The sequence below is a fragment of the Schistocerca nitens genome, chromosome 6 (assembly GCF_023898315.1).
Source record: "Schistocerca nitens isolate TAMUIC-IGC-003100 chromosome 6, iqSchNite1.1, whole genome shotgun sequence".
Classification (NCBI taxonomy): domain Eukaryota; kingdom Metazoa; phylum Arthropoda; class Insecta; order Orthoptera; family Acrididae; genus Schistocerca; species Schistocerca nitens.
Genome location: NC_064619.1, coordinates 176,309,502 through 176,328,764, shown reverse-complemented (window position 1 = coordinate 176,328,764; position 19,263 = coordinate 176,309,502). Strand labels below are relative to the sequence as shown.

At 41.2% G+C, this 19,263-nt stretch overlaps 1 protein-coding gene across 2 annotated transcripts in view; it reads left to right on the top strand.

Moving 5' to 3' along the window:
- The window catches only part of LOC126262433 (NBAS subunit of NRZ tethering complex-like), a 412,445-nt gene that overhangs the window by 170,809 nt on the left and 222,373 nt on the right, over positions 1 to 19,263 (top strand). For both annotated transcript variants that reach the window (XM_049959075.1, XM_049959074.1), the window contains exon 26: positions 17,933 to 18,044. In XM_049959075.1, the coding sequence (XP_049815032.1) occupies positions 17,933 to 18,044 (112 nt within the window). The remainder of the gene's footprint in view (positions 1 to 17,932; positions 18,045 to 19,263) is intronic.

Sequence of the window (19,263 nt, the reverse complement as noted above, 5' to 3'; positions counted from 1 at the left end):
CGACTGTAGTCATTATTTTCATAAAACTGCGACACTAGCACCTTTATTTCTGAACTCAATTGCTTACCCTGAGCCTGCAGAAGTTGTGGGAGCACTCCTTGGGTTGCTTTTATTTTCATAGCTTGCTTTACCATGTATGTAGAAACACTGAATTCCTTTGCAAGTGTAGTCAATAGATCAGCTGGAAGGTGCAAGGGTAAGAATAGCTACTTTTTTTTCTGGCATGTGGATATGGCACATTTTTATTTCAGATCATGCACAATTTTGTCTAAATCAGAGCATTTCTGGCATGATCTCTGTTCCTTTGGAGCAGATAGTTCTTCCTCTTCCATCATTAGTGTGTCAGCTATTTTGTGTTTTAATTCAATTTGAGCTCCTTGTAGTTTTCTTCTACCATAGCTGGGCCTGTCTCTTTTCCAACTTTGTGTGTCTTCATGGGAGACAAACCAAGAGCAGTCACTGAAGTATTTAATTGCTCATCCACTGTGGTTGAAGGTGGCTGGATCTCTTTCATCACTGTCATGTAAATTATCAGAATATTCATTTTTTAGCAGTGTAACACACCTGGAACATAACTTTTGTCCTGGTTTCATGTTAAGTCCCATGTACTGATTCACTTTCAATACTGATTTTATATCAATTTCTCTGAAGCTACACTTCACTGTCTTCTTATGAATCTGAAATGGGTCCAAACAACTTCTTTGTAGGAAAGAATACTTATCCAGAAACACTTTCATATGATGATAACAAACACTAAAGTTCGTGGAACTGTACTTCTTGTGCCCACTGGGTGTATCCCGGATCTCCATAGCAACAAATCTTGGTCCGATTCATCCATATCATACAGTACAAAGCGAATGCCACATTTTGTTCCATATGTTGCTTTATGACATTCAGATGCTTGTGCTCTACCAATACTGCAACTTGTTTGGAAAAAAAAAGAAAAAAAAGCACCACTGGTACACTCTTCTGCCTCCATACTGACTTTCCACAACAGTACTGACCAGTCTGAACTAGAATCTTTAAAACATGAGTAACCTGTAATTGTTGCTTGTTTCCTTTGTTGTTCCTGCCTAACAATGACTCATTGTGTCCCTGAAAACTACCATTGTTTAACTTTCTGTTGCCTAATGGTTCCCAACAATTGCTGCAGCTTTATCTGAAACAAGCTGTCTGCATCATCACTATTACTTGCTAAATCGTGTTAAAAGAAACGTAACCAAATACATCTCTGTCAACTTTTTTTGTATACAAATGCCTAGCAATAACAAGTTGAAATTTTGCCACATATTATTGTATGGTCTACTTATGCAGTGTTTGAAATTTGGCTTGGATACCACTTGTCCCTTTTGTGCTACCACACTTTGAAAATCCATGTTTTTCAGGTAATTTTTCAAATTTTTGTATTTTCATGTGCATGTAACTCTGTTTGTGTGACTGATATGGGCAAGATGAGTTCTGTGTGTGTTTAGGCTACATTAATCTTACCACAAAAAAATTTATACCCTTTTTGAGTGAATTATATTTGGCATAGAGGGCACCTACAATATGTACCTTTTAACGTATTACATTTTTTAATCACATTTTGGAATTTTTTATTTTCCCTCAGAAATATGTTGTTGGTGTTTTGATTCATAGTGTGTTCTCTAAGTGGATGTTACAGGGTTGTAAAAATTTCACTGGACTGTGTGGAATAGTTCCAAAGTTATTGAGACCTGAAGTTGGGTCTGAAGATAGATTGCCAGATGCGGGTTGCAATTTCCGGGTCACGCCACCTTCTTTCACAAGTCACAATTCTGGAACTAATTGGTAGGGGAACTTAAAATTTTGTACATAAGTGTTCCATACTTGGTAGCATTGTTGTGCTAAATTTCAGCCAAATCTGAGACTATCAGCTGGAACATTTTCTCAAATTGGTTGAATTGACATGGAATGACCCAAGTATATTGCATTAAGACTTATGCATGTTCTTCTACGTGCTTTTTCCCAGTGATTATCTTCTGAGAATAAAGCACTATACATTAAAAAAACCCTTTTACAATTTCGAAACTGTAGTTTATTTAACATTACTTGATAGTTGATATATGTAACTTGCTGCTACAGTGTTGCCACATTGGCCAACAGCTACTGTTCAGTTATAGGTAACACACAAGCAAGGCAAGTCACTCCACAAATGCTATTAATGTATAACATGGAGCAGTGTTGGAAGGGGCCACCATGAGGTACATCAGAAATGCAAGGTGATTTGTCGACAGCTGATTTTAGGTAACCAATGTCTGAACTGTGGCAAGAGACATGTTTTGTAGCTCTGAATTTAAACTCGTGTCCTAAGCTAACCACAAGCTCAAGATGTGCAATGCATCCAAGAACATAGTAGTAGACATTCTGTGGCAGAACTAAAATCACAATCGGTTTGTTCACAATGATTAAAGCTAACCTCTACAAGTAAACTGAGACAGGAATAGCTCTGTTTCAACACTAAAAACATACTGTAATTTCTTGCTAACATTGGTCACCTGAAACCATCCTCTCACTGGCTACGTGAGCTGCCACATTACCAACCGAAGAGCTGTCCTTGTTGTCACTTGGTTGCAGATTGTAGGCGACACAGGCAGATTTCAGACGAGAAAAGAATGATAGATAGAAAAATAAGAGCAAATACAAGTCAGTAAGATAATGCAAATGAAGTGGCAAAAAATTAGGAATAAAAAGTTACATTTAAACCAATTAATTGAATAAAAATGACGATCAGACTCTTTTGATTAGAGTTAGAAATAATAAAACATTTTGTGACACTTGACGAGATTCAAACCTACGACCTTCTACATGGCATGTTAGTATGCTAACCATTACACTATAGACCATTACACTGACTCAGGATGTTATAGTTTTGAGTATGGTTACCCAGTCACTGTGATGAATTGCAGCCTTCAAAAACTCTGTTTCTTGCAATATTGTGCAAAGCATATCTAATGTAAGCTGATCTCTGTCATTATGACAACAACATATGTGCTCCTGGATTGCATGCTGTGTGAAAATCTCCATTAGCATTTAGTTAGAGCTGTGTATGAAACGTGTTTTTCATTAGCATCATTGTGTGTGTGTGTGTGTGTGTGTATGTGTGTGTGTGTGTGTGTGTGTGTTTTGTTATTGGTGTGGTTATCATGTATGATGAAATATAAAATAAAAGGACCAAACCCAGGATTTGAGAACCAAATACATCAAGAAAGAAAACTGGACAAGGAATTGGAAATGAACTAATTTTTGTGGCAGTTTGGCAATGGAAAACAGTTTGGGCCTGACACTGAATGCTCTGATTGGAGGAAACCAGCTCCACGCATGAAGTGTCAACTATCAAGTCATTTTAATGAATATAGCAACCAGCTCTTTGACAGGCAAAGTGGTACACCAAGAGAATCAGGCATAAAATTCTCATTTTCTGACCTACATTAAGTGTTGTACTTCCAGCACTTGTAACAATACTGCCATATGGATAGGTCACTTTCAGGTTTCTTGAACATGTCATTGCACCATGAGAAAATCACTTTAAACTGCTTTTGTACAATATTGAGAATAACAGGCACAGACAGGCTTGGAGATTTCTTAGTATAATGTAATAACACAAATTGAGTTTCCTCCTCTAGTTTCCACTGTACAGCAACATTCTCTACAGTAACTGTGTTGATGGCATCTTTGAGGTTGAAATTTCCACTCAGAAAGAGTGAATCATCTGGATATGGTAAACTAAAGTGCTCTCTCTTCTCCAGCCACTGGAGATGTTCTCATTTTTTCACTGAAGATGTTTGTTTCTCCAAAGCTCTGATTGACTGCCAGCTCTCAAGGAAAATGATGCTGCAAAACTGCTCATCACTCTTCATTCTTCCTCTGTTACCTCTGTTTATGCTAATAGCTAAATATGTACACCAAATTAGGAAAAACTTAATGCAGAAACTTCAGTTGTTGCTTAGAATGCATGTACGGACAGGTTTAAAGAACGATGGACTTGTATTTTGACCTGTCTGCCTGAAACGTTATATTACATAATATCCTTGTATCAAATGTTGGTATATAAAGCATGTTGAAGACGAGAAGTTTGACCATTGAAATTTAATTTGTGTTACTCTGTAAAATTAAAGTAAACTTGTGACGTTATCTCGCATTAATCAGGGTTTTGGACTCATTAAAATCAGGTAATTACATAGTATTTAGTAATGTTAAACTCTGCATGGCATTTCTATTACAGTGTTGTAGAAGAAATTAATTTACCATTTTGAATAAAATAATTGTGCGTACTTGGTTGCCTCATTGTAAACTACTAAAACAACTAAATTTATGATTTTTGATAGGCTTGCTGTGGTCTCTTCAGTGCAGTTCACTGCAGTGAACTTATAGTTTACTATTAATTCTTACACCATATGTATTCATTGCAAGAAAATAAGTTTTTTGTAATGAAATTAAATTTCTGAAGTGAACACTTTGCATAGCTCTAGTGAAACTTAAGATTAATGGAAAAGGATGGTGCTCTATGGGGACTGTAACATCATTTTCTCTCTCTCTCTCTCTCTCTCTTTTTATTTTATTTATTTTATTTTTTTTAAAAAAAGAAAGAAACCTTGGCCTCCACTGAGAAAATTACTTAAATATTGCAAAGGCTCAGTTATTCGCAAGCCACAGGTATTTCTTCAACATACTTAAAAACCATTGACATTCTCCTTGACCAGGTGTGTATAAACACAAAGTGAATATGAGAAAGCTTTGATACTGGCTACAGTGACTACCTTTAACATTAATTGGCTTTATCTGCAAACCATACCTCGGCTAGATGATTGTCTATAAGAGGAATTTTAATCAGCAAACAGTTAAATATTTCCTGCTTAACATTCAATAAAGAGTCTCAAACTGTATAACAGTTCTGATATTAATGGGAAGGTGGATAACTTTTTTGGTTAAGTTACAAAATAACATGAGTGGATTCAAAGTTTCGATTTCGTAGGTAATTAAGATCCATTGATAAAGGAAGTTGGGAACTTCATTTGCTCTCTAAACAACAGCAGTCCATAATTTCAAACTTAGTTTGAAAAATATATTGATTAGTTCTGAAATGCATCTTAAAAAATTGTAAAAAAGTAAGAAGAAAGTGACAAATAAATTATGCTGTATGCAGTTAAACAAAGAGCTTATGAACAGCTGTGTAGGAACTTACAAGAAAATAAATGGCTCACAAAAAATTGTATTATCACAAAATGAGAAAGTACCTGGTCTCAGAATAGTTGAAAACAAGTTCTAATAATACTCTGCAACAGTTTCTGTTTAAGTAGTGGAAAATAAAAATTCAGGAATCCATACAGCACAACAGCCAAAGAACCTTCATGTGTGGAAATCAACAATTTATCCGTGTTTAGTAGGCCAAGGTGGTCAGTAGCAAATGAGCAACTCCAGGCCTGAGTCAGTGTTGTCTGGTTTTTTCAAAAGTTTAAAAAAATGCCCATTTCACAATTGAATGAACACCCTTAGGGGACCCATCTTCTGTGGGGATGTGTGTGGAGCACACTGGGCCCGAAGATACTGCAGCCTCTCTTCTCTCCTTAGTTGCATTCCCATCCCCATATCCACTTCTTCCCATCCTAGCTCCTCTGTCTCCCCCCCTTGATTCTGCTGATCCTTTATAGTCTCATCTCCTGTTTCCATTCTCCCTTTTTTCGGCTTTTTCTGATCCCCCCTTGGGGTTTGACCTCCCTTTCTAAATTGTGTCCATAGTCTGAGCCATTTGGGAAAGAACTTGAGAACTTCCTCCCTATCATCTCCGGCAGCAGTTCCTCTCCTGCCCCCCACCCCTCTCCTTCCCTGCCATAGTCTGCACCCCTCGCTATGTCACCAGTCCGTGTGGTGGGGCTGTTATGTATATATCGGGTGAGTCCTCTGACAACAGGGATCACATTTCTGGTACCTGGGCTGTCACCACCTTGTGTATGCCTAGGAGCGGTTGCTCATTTTTTGGGGCATCAAAACTTCCGGCAATGACTGCCATGCCATGTGGCTCTTGTTGTGGCAGGGTGGCACCCACAAGGTGAGCCCCTGATAAGAGTGGGTGATATCAGGGTGAATTATTTCCGTATGGAACTCATTAAACCTATTAAAAACAAAAAACAAAAAAAACAGGACTTTCTTCTATGGCCATCTCTTCAGTTGGCAATGGATCAAATAATGCTGTAGCCCCCAGTCATTCACAACCCCACAACAGGCTGCAGTAGTTCACCCACTCTACCACTGCCCCATGCTGAACCCATGGTTATTGTGTGCTCTGGCTCTCAGTGGACCCCCCCCCCCCCCCCCTCCCCCAGGAACATCTCATACCAGATGAGTGTAGAATAATTATGGTGTACTCTTACGTGGAATCGGTGTTTGCCAGCAATAGTCGACACAGTGCAACTGAGGCGGAACCAACTCGCATTCACCGAGGTAGATGGAAAACTGCCTTAAAAACCATCCACAGGCTGGCCTGCACACCGGACCTCAACATTAATCTGCCGGGTAGATTCGTGCTGGGACCTGGCATGCCTTCCCGCTCCGGAAGCAGCGCGTTAGATTGCGTGGCTAGCTGGACGAGCAACCCTCATTACTTGATTTGTTCCAGGACAGATGGAGAGACATTCGCCACTACCAAACAGCCTTTTTTTGTAGAACACAATGAAGAAAAGTTTGGTGAAGTTGATTAGTAAGATCAATTTGGTTCCCTCTAATTAAAACCTCTTCTGCCAGTCAATCAGCTTCCCTTTGCACTTGTGAGCACTTAGGAGACATCCCGTTGAACATTACTCCTCACCAGTCCTTAAATGTGACCCAGGGCATTATTTTCCACAGGGACGTCCTTATTCAGTCTGATGAAGAACTTGGCACTAATCTGCATGATACGGCTTTTGTTTTGTCTAGTGAGTCCACAGAGGTCCCAAGGATAATCGCCTAGATAATGGCGCTTTCATCCTGGCCTTTGTGGGGGTATCCTTCTGGAAAAGTCGAAGTTGTGGTTTACTGTTGTGATGTAAAGTCCTATATCCCACCTACCATTTGCTGTCCTCAGTGGCTCAATTTGTCACACATCTTTATGATGTGAGGCGACTCCTGTTTGTGGCAACTGTGGCTGTTCTCTCCAAGTGGGGAGTCCTTGTACCCCACTGCCCAAGTGAACAGTTCCAGCCCACATTATCCTTGCTAACCATATTGCTCTATCTATAAAAAGGACAGGAATATTCGGGACACTCCTTCTCCTCATCCAGGCAAAAAATTATCTTCTCTGTCAGCTGCCAGGGACAGTGCTATCTTTAGTAGTCCCCCCTCCCTGGTGTCTCCAGGAAAAGAAGATTGTTACTTCAGGTCAGACATGGGACCCATTCTCTGTGGTTTTCAAGGCATGTGTTCTCTTATGGATCCTGATATTGCTGTGTCTTGCTCTCTTCCTGACCACACCTCCTTTTGCCCCCTCCCCCCCAAAGGAGGAGAAGAAGAAGATGCACAAGTCTCAAGACGAGAACCCCCTTTACATTCCAGGTCGTGTCACCCCCTTGCTTTCAATCAAGGTCCGATCATACATTTGTGGATGTCACTTCATCCTTCCAATGACACAGCACAATGACCGATTCTGGTCCATTCAATGTCCATCCAGCCTCTTGTACTACTCCACTACAGTGGAATTGTAATGGCTATTATTGTCACCTTCCAGAATTGCAGCCTCTTATTTCTCTCTACGCTGTAGCTTGCGTTGTATTGCAGGAATCTCATTTTGTGGATGCTCATTTGCCGACTCTTTGTGGTTTCCACATCTTGTGTTGTAACTGGGTCAGACCTTTGCTATCTTTCAGTGGTGTCTGTACATTGGTCCTCATGGACATAGTTAGTTTCTGGGTTTTTCTTCAAACCACACTGGAAGCTGCGGCCATTCAGATCCATTTAGCCTCTGTGATAATGATAGGCAATCTTTATCTATCCCACACTCCCAAACTACTACTATGCTTTCTGCTGTTCTTGCAGTTTTTCGATAGCTCCCTCCACCCCTTCATTTGCCTTGCAGATTTTGACGGCCATAACCGTTTGTGGCATGGCACTGCGACCGCTGACCAGGGCAAGTTTGTCGAAGACCTGCTGGCAGAGCTTGACCTCTGCCTTCCCAAAACTGGAGCCCCCACACACTTTCGTGTGGCACAAGGCACTATCTTGGCCATTGATCTTTCCTTCTGTAGCCCTGGATTCCTCCCTCTGTCCCATGGGGAATTCACAATGATTTGTGCAACAGCAGTCATTTCCTGATTGTCTTATCTTCCTTCTGCATCGTTCACAGCGCGCCCTTCTGGGTGGGCCTTTACTAATTTTTATTGACGTTCCTTTTCCTTGGCTGCCATCCCAACTGTTCCACCACAGAACTGCATTGATGAGTCTGTATAGAGTTTGACCAATGCCATCCTTTCAGCTTCTACGATTCTCTCTTCCTTGGGTTCTCCCCAGTGGGAGACTGTCCTATGGTGGACCTCCAAAACTGCTGTAGCTTTTAAAGGCCACCATCATGCCCTCCAGTGCTACAAGTGATATCCATCTCTCAACCACCTCCTGGCCTTTAAACAGCTTCACACCTGGGCCCATTGTTGTTGTTGTTGTTGTTGTTGTTGTTGTTGTTGTGGTCTTCAGTCCTGAGACTGGTTTGATGCAGCTCTCCATGCTACTCTATCCTGTGCAAGCTGCTTCATCTCCCAGTACCTACTGCAACCTACATCCTTCTGAATCTGCTTAGTGCATTCATCTCTTGGTCTCCCTCTACGATTTTTACCCTCCACGCTGCCCTCCAGTGCTAAATTTGTGATCCCTTGATGCCTCAAAACATGTCCTACCAACCGATCCCTTCTTCTAGTCAAGTTGTGCCACAAACTTCTCTTCTCCCCAATCCTATTCAATACCTCCTCATTAGTTACGTGATCTACCCATCTAATCTTCAACATTCTTCTGTAGCACCACATTTCGAAAGCTTCTATTCTCTTCTTGTCCAAACTGGTTATCGTCCATGTTTCACTTCCATACATGGCTACACTCCATACAAATACTTTCAGAAACGACTTCCTGACACTTAAATCTATACTAGATGTTAACAAATTTCTCTTCTTCAGAAACGATTTCCTTGCCATTGCCAGTCTACATTTTATATCCTCTCTACTTCGACCATCATCAGTTATTTTACTCCCTAAATAGCAAAACTCCTTTACTACTTTAAGTGTCTCATTTCCTAATCTAATCCCCTCAGCATCACCCGATTTAATTTGACTACATTCCATTATCCTCGTTTTGCTTTTGTTGATGTTCATCTTATATCCTCCTTTCAAGACACTGTCCATTCCGTTCAACTGCTCTTCCAAATCCTTTGCTGTCTCTGACAGAATTACAACGTCATCGGCGAACCTCAAAGTTTTTACTTCTTCTCCATGAATTTTAATACCTACTCCGAATGTTTCTTTTGTTTCCTTTACTGCTTGCTCAATATACAGATTGAATAACATCGGGGAGAGGCTACAACCCTGTCTCACTCCTTTCCAAACCACTGCTTCCCTTTCATGCCCCTCGACTCTTATAACTGCCATCTGGTTTCTGTACAAATTGTAAATAGCCTTCCGCTCCTTGTATTTTACCCCTGCCACCTTCAGAATTTGAAAGAGAGTATTCCAGTTAACGTTGTCAAAAGCTTTCTCTAAGTCTACAAATGCTAGAAATGTAGGTTTGCCTTTTCTTAATCTTTCTTCTAAGATAAGTCGTAAGGTTAGTATTGCCTCACGTGTTCCAACATTTCTACGGAATCCAAACTGATCTTCCCCGAGGTCCGCTTCTACCAGTTTTTCCATTCGTCTGTAAAGAATTCGCGTTAGTATTTTGCAGCTGTGACTTATTGAACTGATAGTTCGGTAATTTTCACATCTGTCAACACCTGCTTTCTTTGGGATTGGAATTATTATATTCTTCTTGAAGTCTGTGGGTATTTCGCCTGTCTCATACATCTTGCTCACCAGATGGTAGAGTTTTGTCATGACTGGTTCTCCCAGGGCCATCAGTAGTTCTAATGGAATGTTGTCTACTCCCGGGGCCTTGTTTCGACTCAGGTCTTTCAGTGCTATGTCAAACTCTTCATGCAGTATCTTATCTCCCATTTCATCTTCATCTACATCCTCTTCCATTTCCATAATATTGTCCTCAAGTACATCGCCCTTTTAGAGACCCTCTATATACTTCTTCCACCTTTCTGCCTTCCCTTCTTTGCTTAGAACTGGGTTGCCATCTGAGCTCTTGATATTCATGCAAGTGGTTCTCTTCTCTCCAAAGGTCTCTTTAATTTTCCTGTAGGCAGTATCTATTTTAGCCCTAGTGAGACAAGCCTCTACATCATTACATTTGACCTCTTGCCATCCCTGCTTAGCCATTTTGCACTTCCTGTCGATCTCATTTTTGAGACGTTTGTATTCCTTTTTGCCTGCTTCCTTTACTGCATTTTTATATTTTCTCCTTTTTATATTTTCTCCTTTCCTGGGCCCATTATGTTATTAAATTCTACAGATGTATTTATTGGGAATGATATGTTGTTGCAATAGGGTTGCACACTCCTGCTTCACAAGTATGGGTGAAGCAAGCAGATTTTTGGCTGCTGTCCTACAGATGTCCTGAGAATTTCCTTGAATTTTGTTATCTTCACAAATGTTGTTATCTTCAGCAGCCCGAACATTATCAGTAAGCATCTTCCATGGCATTTTGCCCAGGCCCTGCTATCAGTCCACTATTTGCCACATTCTGTCTTCTCAAACACCGTCGGGAACAACTCCCTTTATGTTTCATTCCTCACCAACTGGAACCTTTTAATGCCCCATTTAGTGAGTGGGAATTTGGCAGCATCCTTCCTCTCTGCCCTGACAGGGCTTCTGGAATGGACTGGTGCACAACCAAATGCTTCAACACTTGTCAGTGGCTAGCCAACATCATATGCTTATCCTCCATGACCGTTTATGGAGTGATGGGAAATTCCCTTCCCTGTACCGAGAAAGTGTAGTTATTCCAGTTTTGAAATTGGATAAACTGCCTCCTCAGATGGACAGTTATCATCTGACCAGTTTAACCAATGTCCTCTGCAAGTTACTTGAACATTTGGTGACTTGAACATTGTATTTGATCCTTGAATCCCGGGACCAATTGGCTTTAATCTGGGATGGTTTTTGCTGAGGCCATTCTACTGCAGATAATTTAGTCCACTTGGAGTCTGCTATCTGAATGGCTTTTGCCCGGCATCAACACTTTGTTGCAGTCTCCTTTGACCTGCATAAATCTTATGATACCACACAGCACCACCAGATCCTTGCCACAGTACCCGAGTGGGCCTCCATGGCATGCTCGAAATTTTTATCTGGAACTTTCTTTCATGTCACACTTTTTGGGTGCCTCCCATAACACCTCTCATCTACAGGAGAATGAAGTTCTGCTGGATTCTGTTTCAAGTGTCCCTCTCTGTTTTAGTGGCTATCAATGGTCTGGCGGTGTCTGTGAGACCTTTGGTGTCCCCTTCGTTGTATACTGATGACTTTTGCACATATTTTTATTTGTCTGTGATGAGTGTTGCAAATGCAGATTGCAGGGAGCAGTACATCAAGTACAATGCAATTTTCAGCTGCCAAGACCTGCATAATACATTTCTGTCACCACTGTATAGTGCAGCCCGTCTGCATCTTCTTTCGGACATATCCAAAAGAACAGACGCCATATCCATATAAGTTCTGGCAACACTGGCCATGACCTCATCCTCCTCCTCCTCCTCCTTCTTCTTCTGTGCAGATGCACACACATTCCCTGAACTCTTGGTAAGAATGTCTTCCACAAGTAATGAGTGTGTTGGGGTGGGACACTACGAATGTAGTGTGTGGACATACAAGGTGAGAACGTGGGAGGCGTGCGCGAGATAGTCCCTGCAGTTGTGCTATCCTCTGTGCCCTCGGTGACTCATGTGGATAGAGCTTCTGCAATGTAAGCAGGAGATCCCGGGTCCGAGTCCCGGGTGGGGCACACATTTTCACCTGTCCCCGTAGATATATATCAACACCCGATAGCAGCTGAAGGTATTAATATAATTCTAATTTCATCCCTCAATGTGGTGGACCCTCATTGTTTTTTGGGACTTGTCTTTGATGCCTGGTTGACATGACTTCCTCATCGTTTTCAACTAAAGTAGAGATTTTTGCTGCACTTCCATGTTCTTTGATGCCTCAGCAATACAAGTTGGAGTCAGGACTGCTCTACTCTGCATCTAGTAAACATCGGTCCAGACCCCTCTAGATTATGGGAGTCTTGCATATTGCTGGCATTACCTTTGACACTTCCAATGCTGGACACGATACACCATTTCAGGGTATGAGTATCAACTGGTGCCTTTCAGACTAGCCCTGTGATCACCTCCTAGTGGAGGCAAGGGTTCCACCATGGTGGGTTCTGTGCCAACAGTTGGTTGCTTGTGCATTATGCATCTGCTGCTCCCCAGAGCACTTGAGCTACTGTTTCCACTTTCCAGATATGGAGATCATCCTCCCTCAATGGCGTAGGGGTTACAGTCACCATTTGCATCCAGTATCTTTTTTCAAAATTCCGGCTTTCCCCTCTACCACTACTTCACCAGGCCTGCTAATGTTCATCTCTGTTGTGCATCTCCATCCACAGCTCTGTCTTGTCCTATCACAAGGTGTGAAAGACTCAGCCCTGCCTGAAGCCCTTTTTCACGAATTCTTCTCCATTTTTGCTGCATTTTGGGGTTCAGAAGTAATCTATACTGATGGCTCAATGGTTGCCAGTCACACTGGTTTTGTTTAAGTTCATGAAAGCTGTAATGAACTGTGATTCTCACTGGATGGCTGCACTGTTTTCACTGCAGAGGCTGTTGCCATCTCTTATGCTCTAGAACATATCCATTCCTGCACTGGTGAGTCCATCATCATCTGTAGCGACTGTCTTGAGCAGTTTACAAGTTCTTGACCAGTATTAGCCTCACTGTCCCTTGGTCCTGAATATCCAGGATTCCCATTTTGCCCTCAAACAATGTGGACACTCGGTGGTCTATTTCCAGACCCAAGTCACTTTGGGATCATGGTGAATGAACTTGCTGACAGGCTGCCAAAATTGGCTGCAAGAAAGATGCCCTCTTGAAATTGGTATTCTGGGAATGGGTCTTCGACCGGTGTTATCCCTTGAAGTTCTAATGATCTTGGATACAGAATGACATATTTTGACTTCTCTGAACAAACTACGGGCTGTAAAGAAGACTTCAGATTTGTTTAGGTCCTCCATGTGAGTATCTTGCAAGCACTCCATTGATCTCTGTTGGCTCTGCATTGGCCATACTTGCTTGACCTATTGCCTCCTCTGCCCCGATCAGGCAGTGACTGTCTGGACTTTGTGCTCTGTTGCTGCATGTGCCCTATCCATTGTTTTGCTCTTCTCCCCCCTTCTCACATGTTCTGTTTTATGTGGTGTTCTTTCTCTATTTTCCTGTACTCCTCTCGCCCTATGCATATCGCTAGACTTTTCTGTGTGTTGTTAGGTGGGGTGCATCTGGTAAGTGGCGGGCGATATGTCCCCCATCACACTTTCTGCCTTTGAGGGCCTCTAACTGATTCTTGGACAGGGCATCTCGCCTGCCTTTCTTCCTTCCCCCCTTTTCTTCTCCCATTTTCCATTCTGCACTAGGCCTTTCTTTGATGTATAGTTTTGTTGATTTGCTGTTCATATAGGAGGGACTGACGACCTTGTAGTTTGGTCCCTTTAATCATTAAACCAGCCAACCAACCAACAACTGAATGGATCCTTGAACAAAAAATAAATTATTATTAGATGGCAACATGGCTTTATTTCATAACATTTAACCGAAAGAGCTACTTTCAGTGTTATTAACCATTTCTTAAATACTGTGGACAATTACATCAACATTTCAGGAATATTCTCATGTTCAGCTGAAGCATTGGTCTTTATTGAGTAAGCTGTTATCCTGAAAAGCTTGGATTTTTTATGTAGGAGACTTGCCAAATAAGTGGATAAATAATAATTAGGAAATAGCTACTAGATAACAGAAGTGAATTACAATCTTGTCTTTCAGAGCAATGCATTCTAACTGACGGTTTTACACACAGGTCCATTTTGGATAAATTCATTTTTGTTATATGTAAGTGCCTCCCCTTTGTTAGGAATTCAGAACCACTAGTGATTGTGGATCACTCAAGTCTATTGATTGAAGCAAAGGTGAGGACCTTAGTGTCTTCTTCGAAAGTGTTGTTACCAAATAAATATTGTTTACCAGATCCTTATGATAGCAATTTTTTTTAAATTACCCACATAAGCAGATAAAAACAAAGTACAACCAACAGGGAACTGACACTCTCACATTTTGTTGGATTTATATACGTGTTATTGCACTGTCTCAACACAAATTCGGTAATACTGCTCTCATTAATAGAAAACTATTTATGGTGGCATTTTAGTGCCATATAAGAAATGAGACTGATACTGGAAATTTTTGTATTTGTCAGAGAAGTACAACTAACAAAATTAGTCGTCTCCAAAGACATCATGATAATATCATACAACACCACCACTTTGATAGCAGCTTAAGTTCAGTAAGGAAGGGAGTCCAAAATTTCAGGTATGCGGAAGCCACCTCTTTTCCAATTAATCATCTAAATTTTGGGGATATTAATTCTACAGTTCACCTTCTGTTACAAACATTCCCAGATGTTTTCCATGGGATTACGATCAGACATTTTAGTAGTTGTATTCAGATGAGATAGGGTTCCTGAGCATTTGTCAAATCTGTAATATATGTGTGCAGTCCTTTGAGGACTGCTGTTGTCATCTCAGAAGGCTAGTGTGTCCACATCATGGTCACCATAAATATGTGCAATGAATGGGAGTACTTGGTCACTGTTAATGTTGAAATAACACTGTAGTTCTTGTTAACAGTGACCTGAATGAGTGGATCATGGTCATGGAATGAGAAACAGCTCCAAAGTGTCAACAAGCCACTTCCAGATTTAACTACCCCCTCTATGCACTGATAATTTTTAGTAATTACTGTCAAAAAATCACAGGTGTATACTTAATTGATGTACAAGTACATATAAAAAATGTGAAACTTGGTAAACAATCTTTAGTAATGGTATTTGGTATGTATAGTTTGTGGTGTGATGTAAGGGAAGGCTTAAAGACTCTTATCTGGCCACGCTAGATAAAACAAGCACCAGTAATAAATAAAAATAGATAAAATTTTCATTAAAGTATGAGAGGTAGTCATAAATTTTTAATTGTCACCTCAAAAAAATTAACCTGTGACCATGAAAGTTTGTGACAGTAATGGTATTAGTCCTTCTTTTCTAGCTCACTCTTTAGTGTCACACATTCTTCTGAATGATGGATTAATTGTTTCAGACTTTGGATGGAGATGTCTTTATTTTGGCTGTTAAGGAAGTGTTCCAACTCAGAAATCACTTTGTCATTGTGGAAACTCATGTGTCCTGTGTGCCCCTTTGTTATGGATATGGAATGCTGTGACCTGTTGTGCTACTTGAATTACCTGAAGTCTTCATATGCGAAAGCACTCGTTCAATATGATGAGGTCACGCAAATGTGTACTCTCGCAACACTTTGTTTGCTGTTGTGGTCTTCAGGCTGGTTTGAAGCTGCCCTCCATGTTACTCTATCCTGTGCAAGCCTCATCTCTGAATAACTACTGCATCCTAAATGCTTCTAAAGCTGCTTACTGTGTTTCTCTCTTCATCTTCAAGTACAATATATTAACCCCATGTTACCTGTTTTTTGTGGAGTTAGTACCTAGCATTTTGCGGATTTACAATTTAAACAGAGTGAGATCCAGGAGTGATCCTTGCCACAACCATGAAACTCGGTGGTGGTTTTAGTCCTTCTCTGCATATTAATCTTTCAGTTTGACACATTTTTCTCATTAATGGCTGACATGGCAGAGACATTACCTGTAGAAGTCTGCATTTCAGCTGTTCAAAAACATTCCACCTTCAAAAGATTGTAAAGCAGTATGAAATGGAATGAGCATGTAAGTATTGTAGCAGGGAAAATGAATGGTCAACTAAGGTTTATTGGAACAATTTTAGGAAAGTGCACTTCATCTGTAAAGGAGAGCACATATAGGACATTAATGCAACCCATTGTTGAATGCTGTTAGAGTGTTTGGGAGCTGCACCAGGTCATATTAGAGGAAGACAGAAGCAATTCACAGGCAGGCTGCTAGATTTGTTACCGGTAGGTTCGAACAACACACAGTTGTTATGGAGAAGCTTCGGGAACTCTAATGGGAATCCCTGGAGGTAAGGCAACTTTCTTTTCGAGGAGCACTATTTAGAAAATTTAGAGAACCAGCATTTGATGCTGACAGCAGAATGATTCTACAGTTGCCAACATACATTTAGCATAAGGCCCATGAATATAAGATTAGAGAGATTAGGGCTTGCACGGAGACATATAGACAGTAGTTTTTCCATCACTCTATTTGTGAGTGGAACAGGAAAGTAAATGACTATTAGGGTTACAGGTTGCCCATCGCCATGCCCCATATGGTGGCTTGTGGACTATGTATGGAGATGTAAGTAACACATTGTTCGCCATGCACCATATGGTGGCTTGTGGAGTTTGTATGCAGATGTACGTAAAACATTGTCGTTATTCTGTAAATGGCTACCACACACTGGGTGCCATGTTATTTTTTAGTTTATTGGGGGTGGGAGGTGAGGTAAAATTTGCTACCCTGAAGAAGCAGAATGTGTGACTATGTCTTGCACAGATTCAGCTGGAGCAAAACAAGCCTTTTCGGCAACCTCCCATGACGTAGTGTCGTGCTGTGTCAGTTCGGACCATTATGGGCATAATATCTGAGCACCACATCATGGCAGTCTCAAAATACATTCAGTGACCCCTTGTCCAGTAACTGTTGGGTCTTGATCCTTTTCAGCAGTGGTGACTCCACCTAGTTCCACTGCTTGCTTTGCTCCATTATCCAGTGGTCACAGTGGTACACCAAAGCTAAACATGTCTGGATTTGCGTGACACAACTGCAATATTTCCACTGCTGCCTCAGTTCTGTGAGGTTTCTGAGTGGGCGGTTGTAGAAACCTTTGTCACTTTAAAAATGGTACGCAATATGTTGTAAACTGATCCGTAACAGATATGCACTTTCTCCGTTAGCACCTTGATGCACCAGTCTTAGATTGCCAGGGCCTGCACTTCTCTTGTCATTCCTGACTCTTAGAAATATCGTATTCTACTTTATTCATCAATATTCAGATTTACTTGATTGTAGTGGTAGCATGTACACTATCTAATGACTCCGTCACATGGTGGTGCATTGTTGCCTTACACTTATACTAACTCAACATGGATTGTTGCAGTGTTGTTCCCCTACAAATGAGGAAAACAAATTATTGCACAGTACTCCACTTACTCATTGTGCTGTGCAAGTTTCATTTTTGCTCCTCTAGCAGCATGTACACAGTACTTTAATATGAGGATTTCAATATGTACCAGGACATTAGACACACAGCTGCAAACAAACCAAAAATTAATTATGTTTTTTGAAATGATTATTAAAACTTTATGACTGCCACATTGTAGTCCATAGCTAGGGCTACATGTTTATCAAGGGCTGTCATTCTGAGAGATTGTTAGCTTCACTCTTCTAGTAATCAGAAGTGAAAAGCAGGCCTTCTTGTGTTATGTTGTTACTTTCTCTTTAATAGAAAACTGATCAAATTTTTTAATATCTTGAAAAACTGTGTTTGTCTGTAACACATAACTGGAAAAAAAACTGAGTGTTTCTTTTGTGCTTTTTGTGTTTAATTAATTGCAATCATTATAATAGGTGCCTCCTGGAAGCACAGGTTTTGCACAAACAATTAAGCAGTCATATTCCTGAGGAGAGTGTGGACTTAACATCTGGTGATGAGGAGGAGTTCTCAGATGCTTTAACTTCGGTAAGCTGTGTTTTTTTTCTGTCTGCTGTGTAATACACCTTTCATCCTCTTTGCATAGTTATTTGGAAACATAAATGTATAATATATTTTAAAATGATTTCATACCACTTACAGCTGTCATTTTTATTTATTTGTCCTACTTCTTTATGATTTTGGTCCTAGACTATTTTCAAATATCTAAAATAGAAGCATTGATCAAACAATAGTGAATCCATCATGGAATTTAACAATATTATAAAAAGGAAAGTTGCTAATTACTATACAGTGAATATACTGAGTCGCAGATAGGCACAACAAAAAGACTGTCACAAATAATCTTTTGGCCAGCAAGGTCTGGTCTTTGTCAAAAATAGCCCCACCCACCCACACACACACACACACACACACACACACACACACACACACACACGCACACGCACACACACACACACACACACACACACACACACACACACACACAACAAGATTGAAGTCTCTGGCAGCTGAAGCCACACTGCGAGCAGCAGCAGTGCATGATGGGAGTGGCAACTGGGTGTGGATAAGGAGGAGGCTGGGGTGGAGAGGGGGAGGGATAGTAAGGCAGGGGTGGGGGACAGTGGAGTGCTGCAGGGGAGTGCCCAGGGACAAGGTGCAGAGAGGTCAGCGCAGCTAGGTGCAGTCGGGAGGTTAGACAGAGGGCAGAGGAGAGGGTGGGGGGTGGGGTGGCAAGGGGGTGGAGGTAGAAAGGAGGAGAGAAGTAAAAGGACTGGGTGTGTTGTTGGAATGACACCTATGTAGTACTGGAATGGGAACAGGGAAGGTGCTGGATAGGCGAGGGCAATGACTAATGAAGGTTGAGGCAGGGAGGGTTACGAGAACGGAGGACGTATTGCAGGGAGATTTCCCACGTGCGCAATTCAGTAAAGCTGGTGTTGGAGGGAAGGATCCATACGGCACAGGCTGGGAAGCAGTCATTGAAATAAAAAATAAAAACGATCCCAACTTTATAATCCTACCTGCAGACAACGGCTCCACCACTGTTGTTTTCAACTACCAGGATTACTCTGTAGAAGGACTCTGCCAGCTGTCAGATACATACACCTACAAACCTAGCCACAGTGACACCATTCCAGAAATCCAGCAGACTCTCCAGTCGCTTCTCAAATCTTTAGGCACATCCCAGAACCTCTCCGTGGAGAACATCTCTCTACCCATCTCTACTGCTCCCCACACTCCTGCC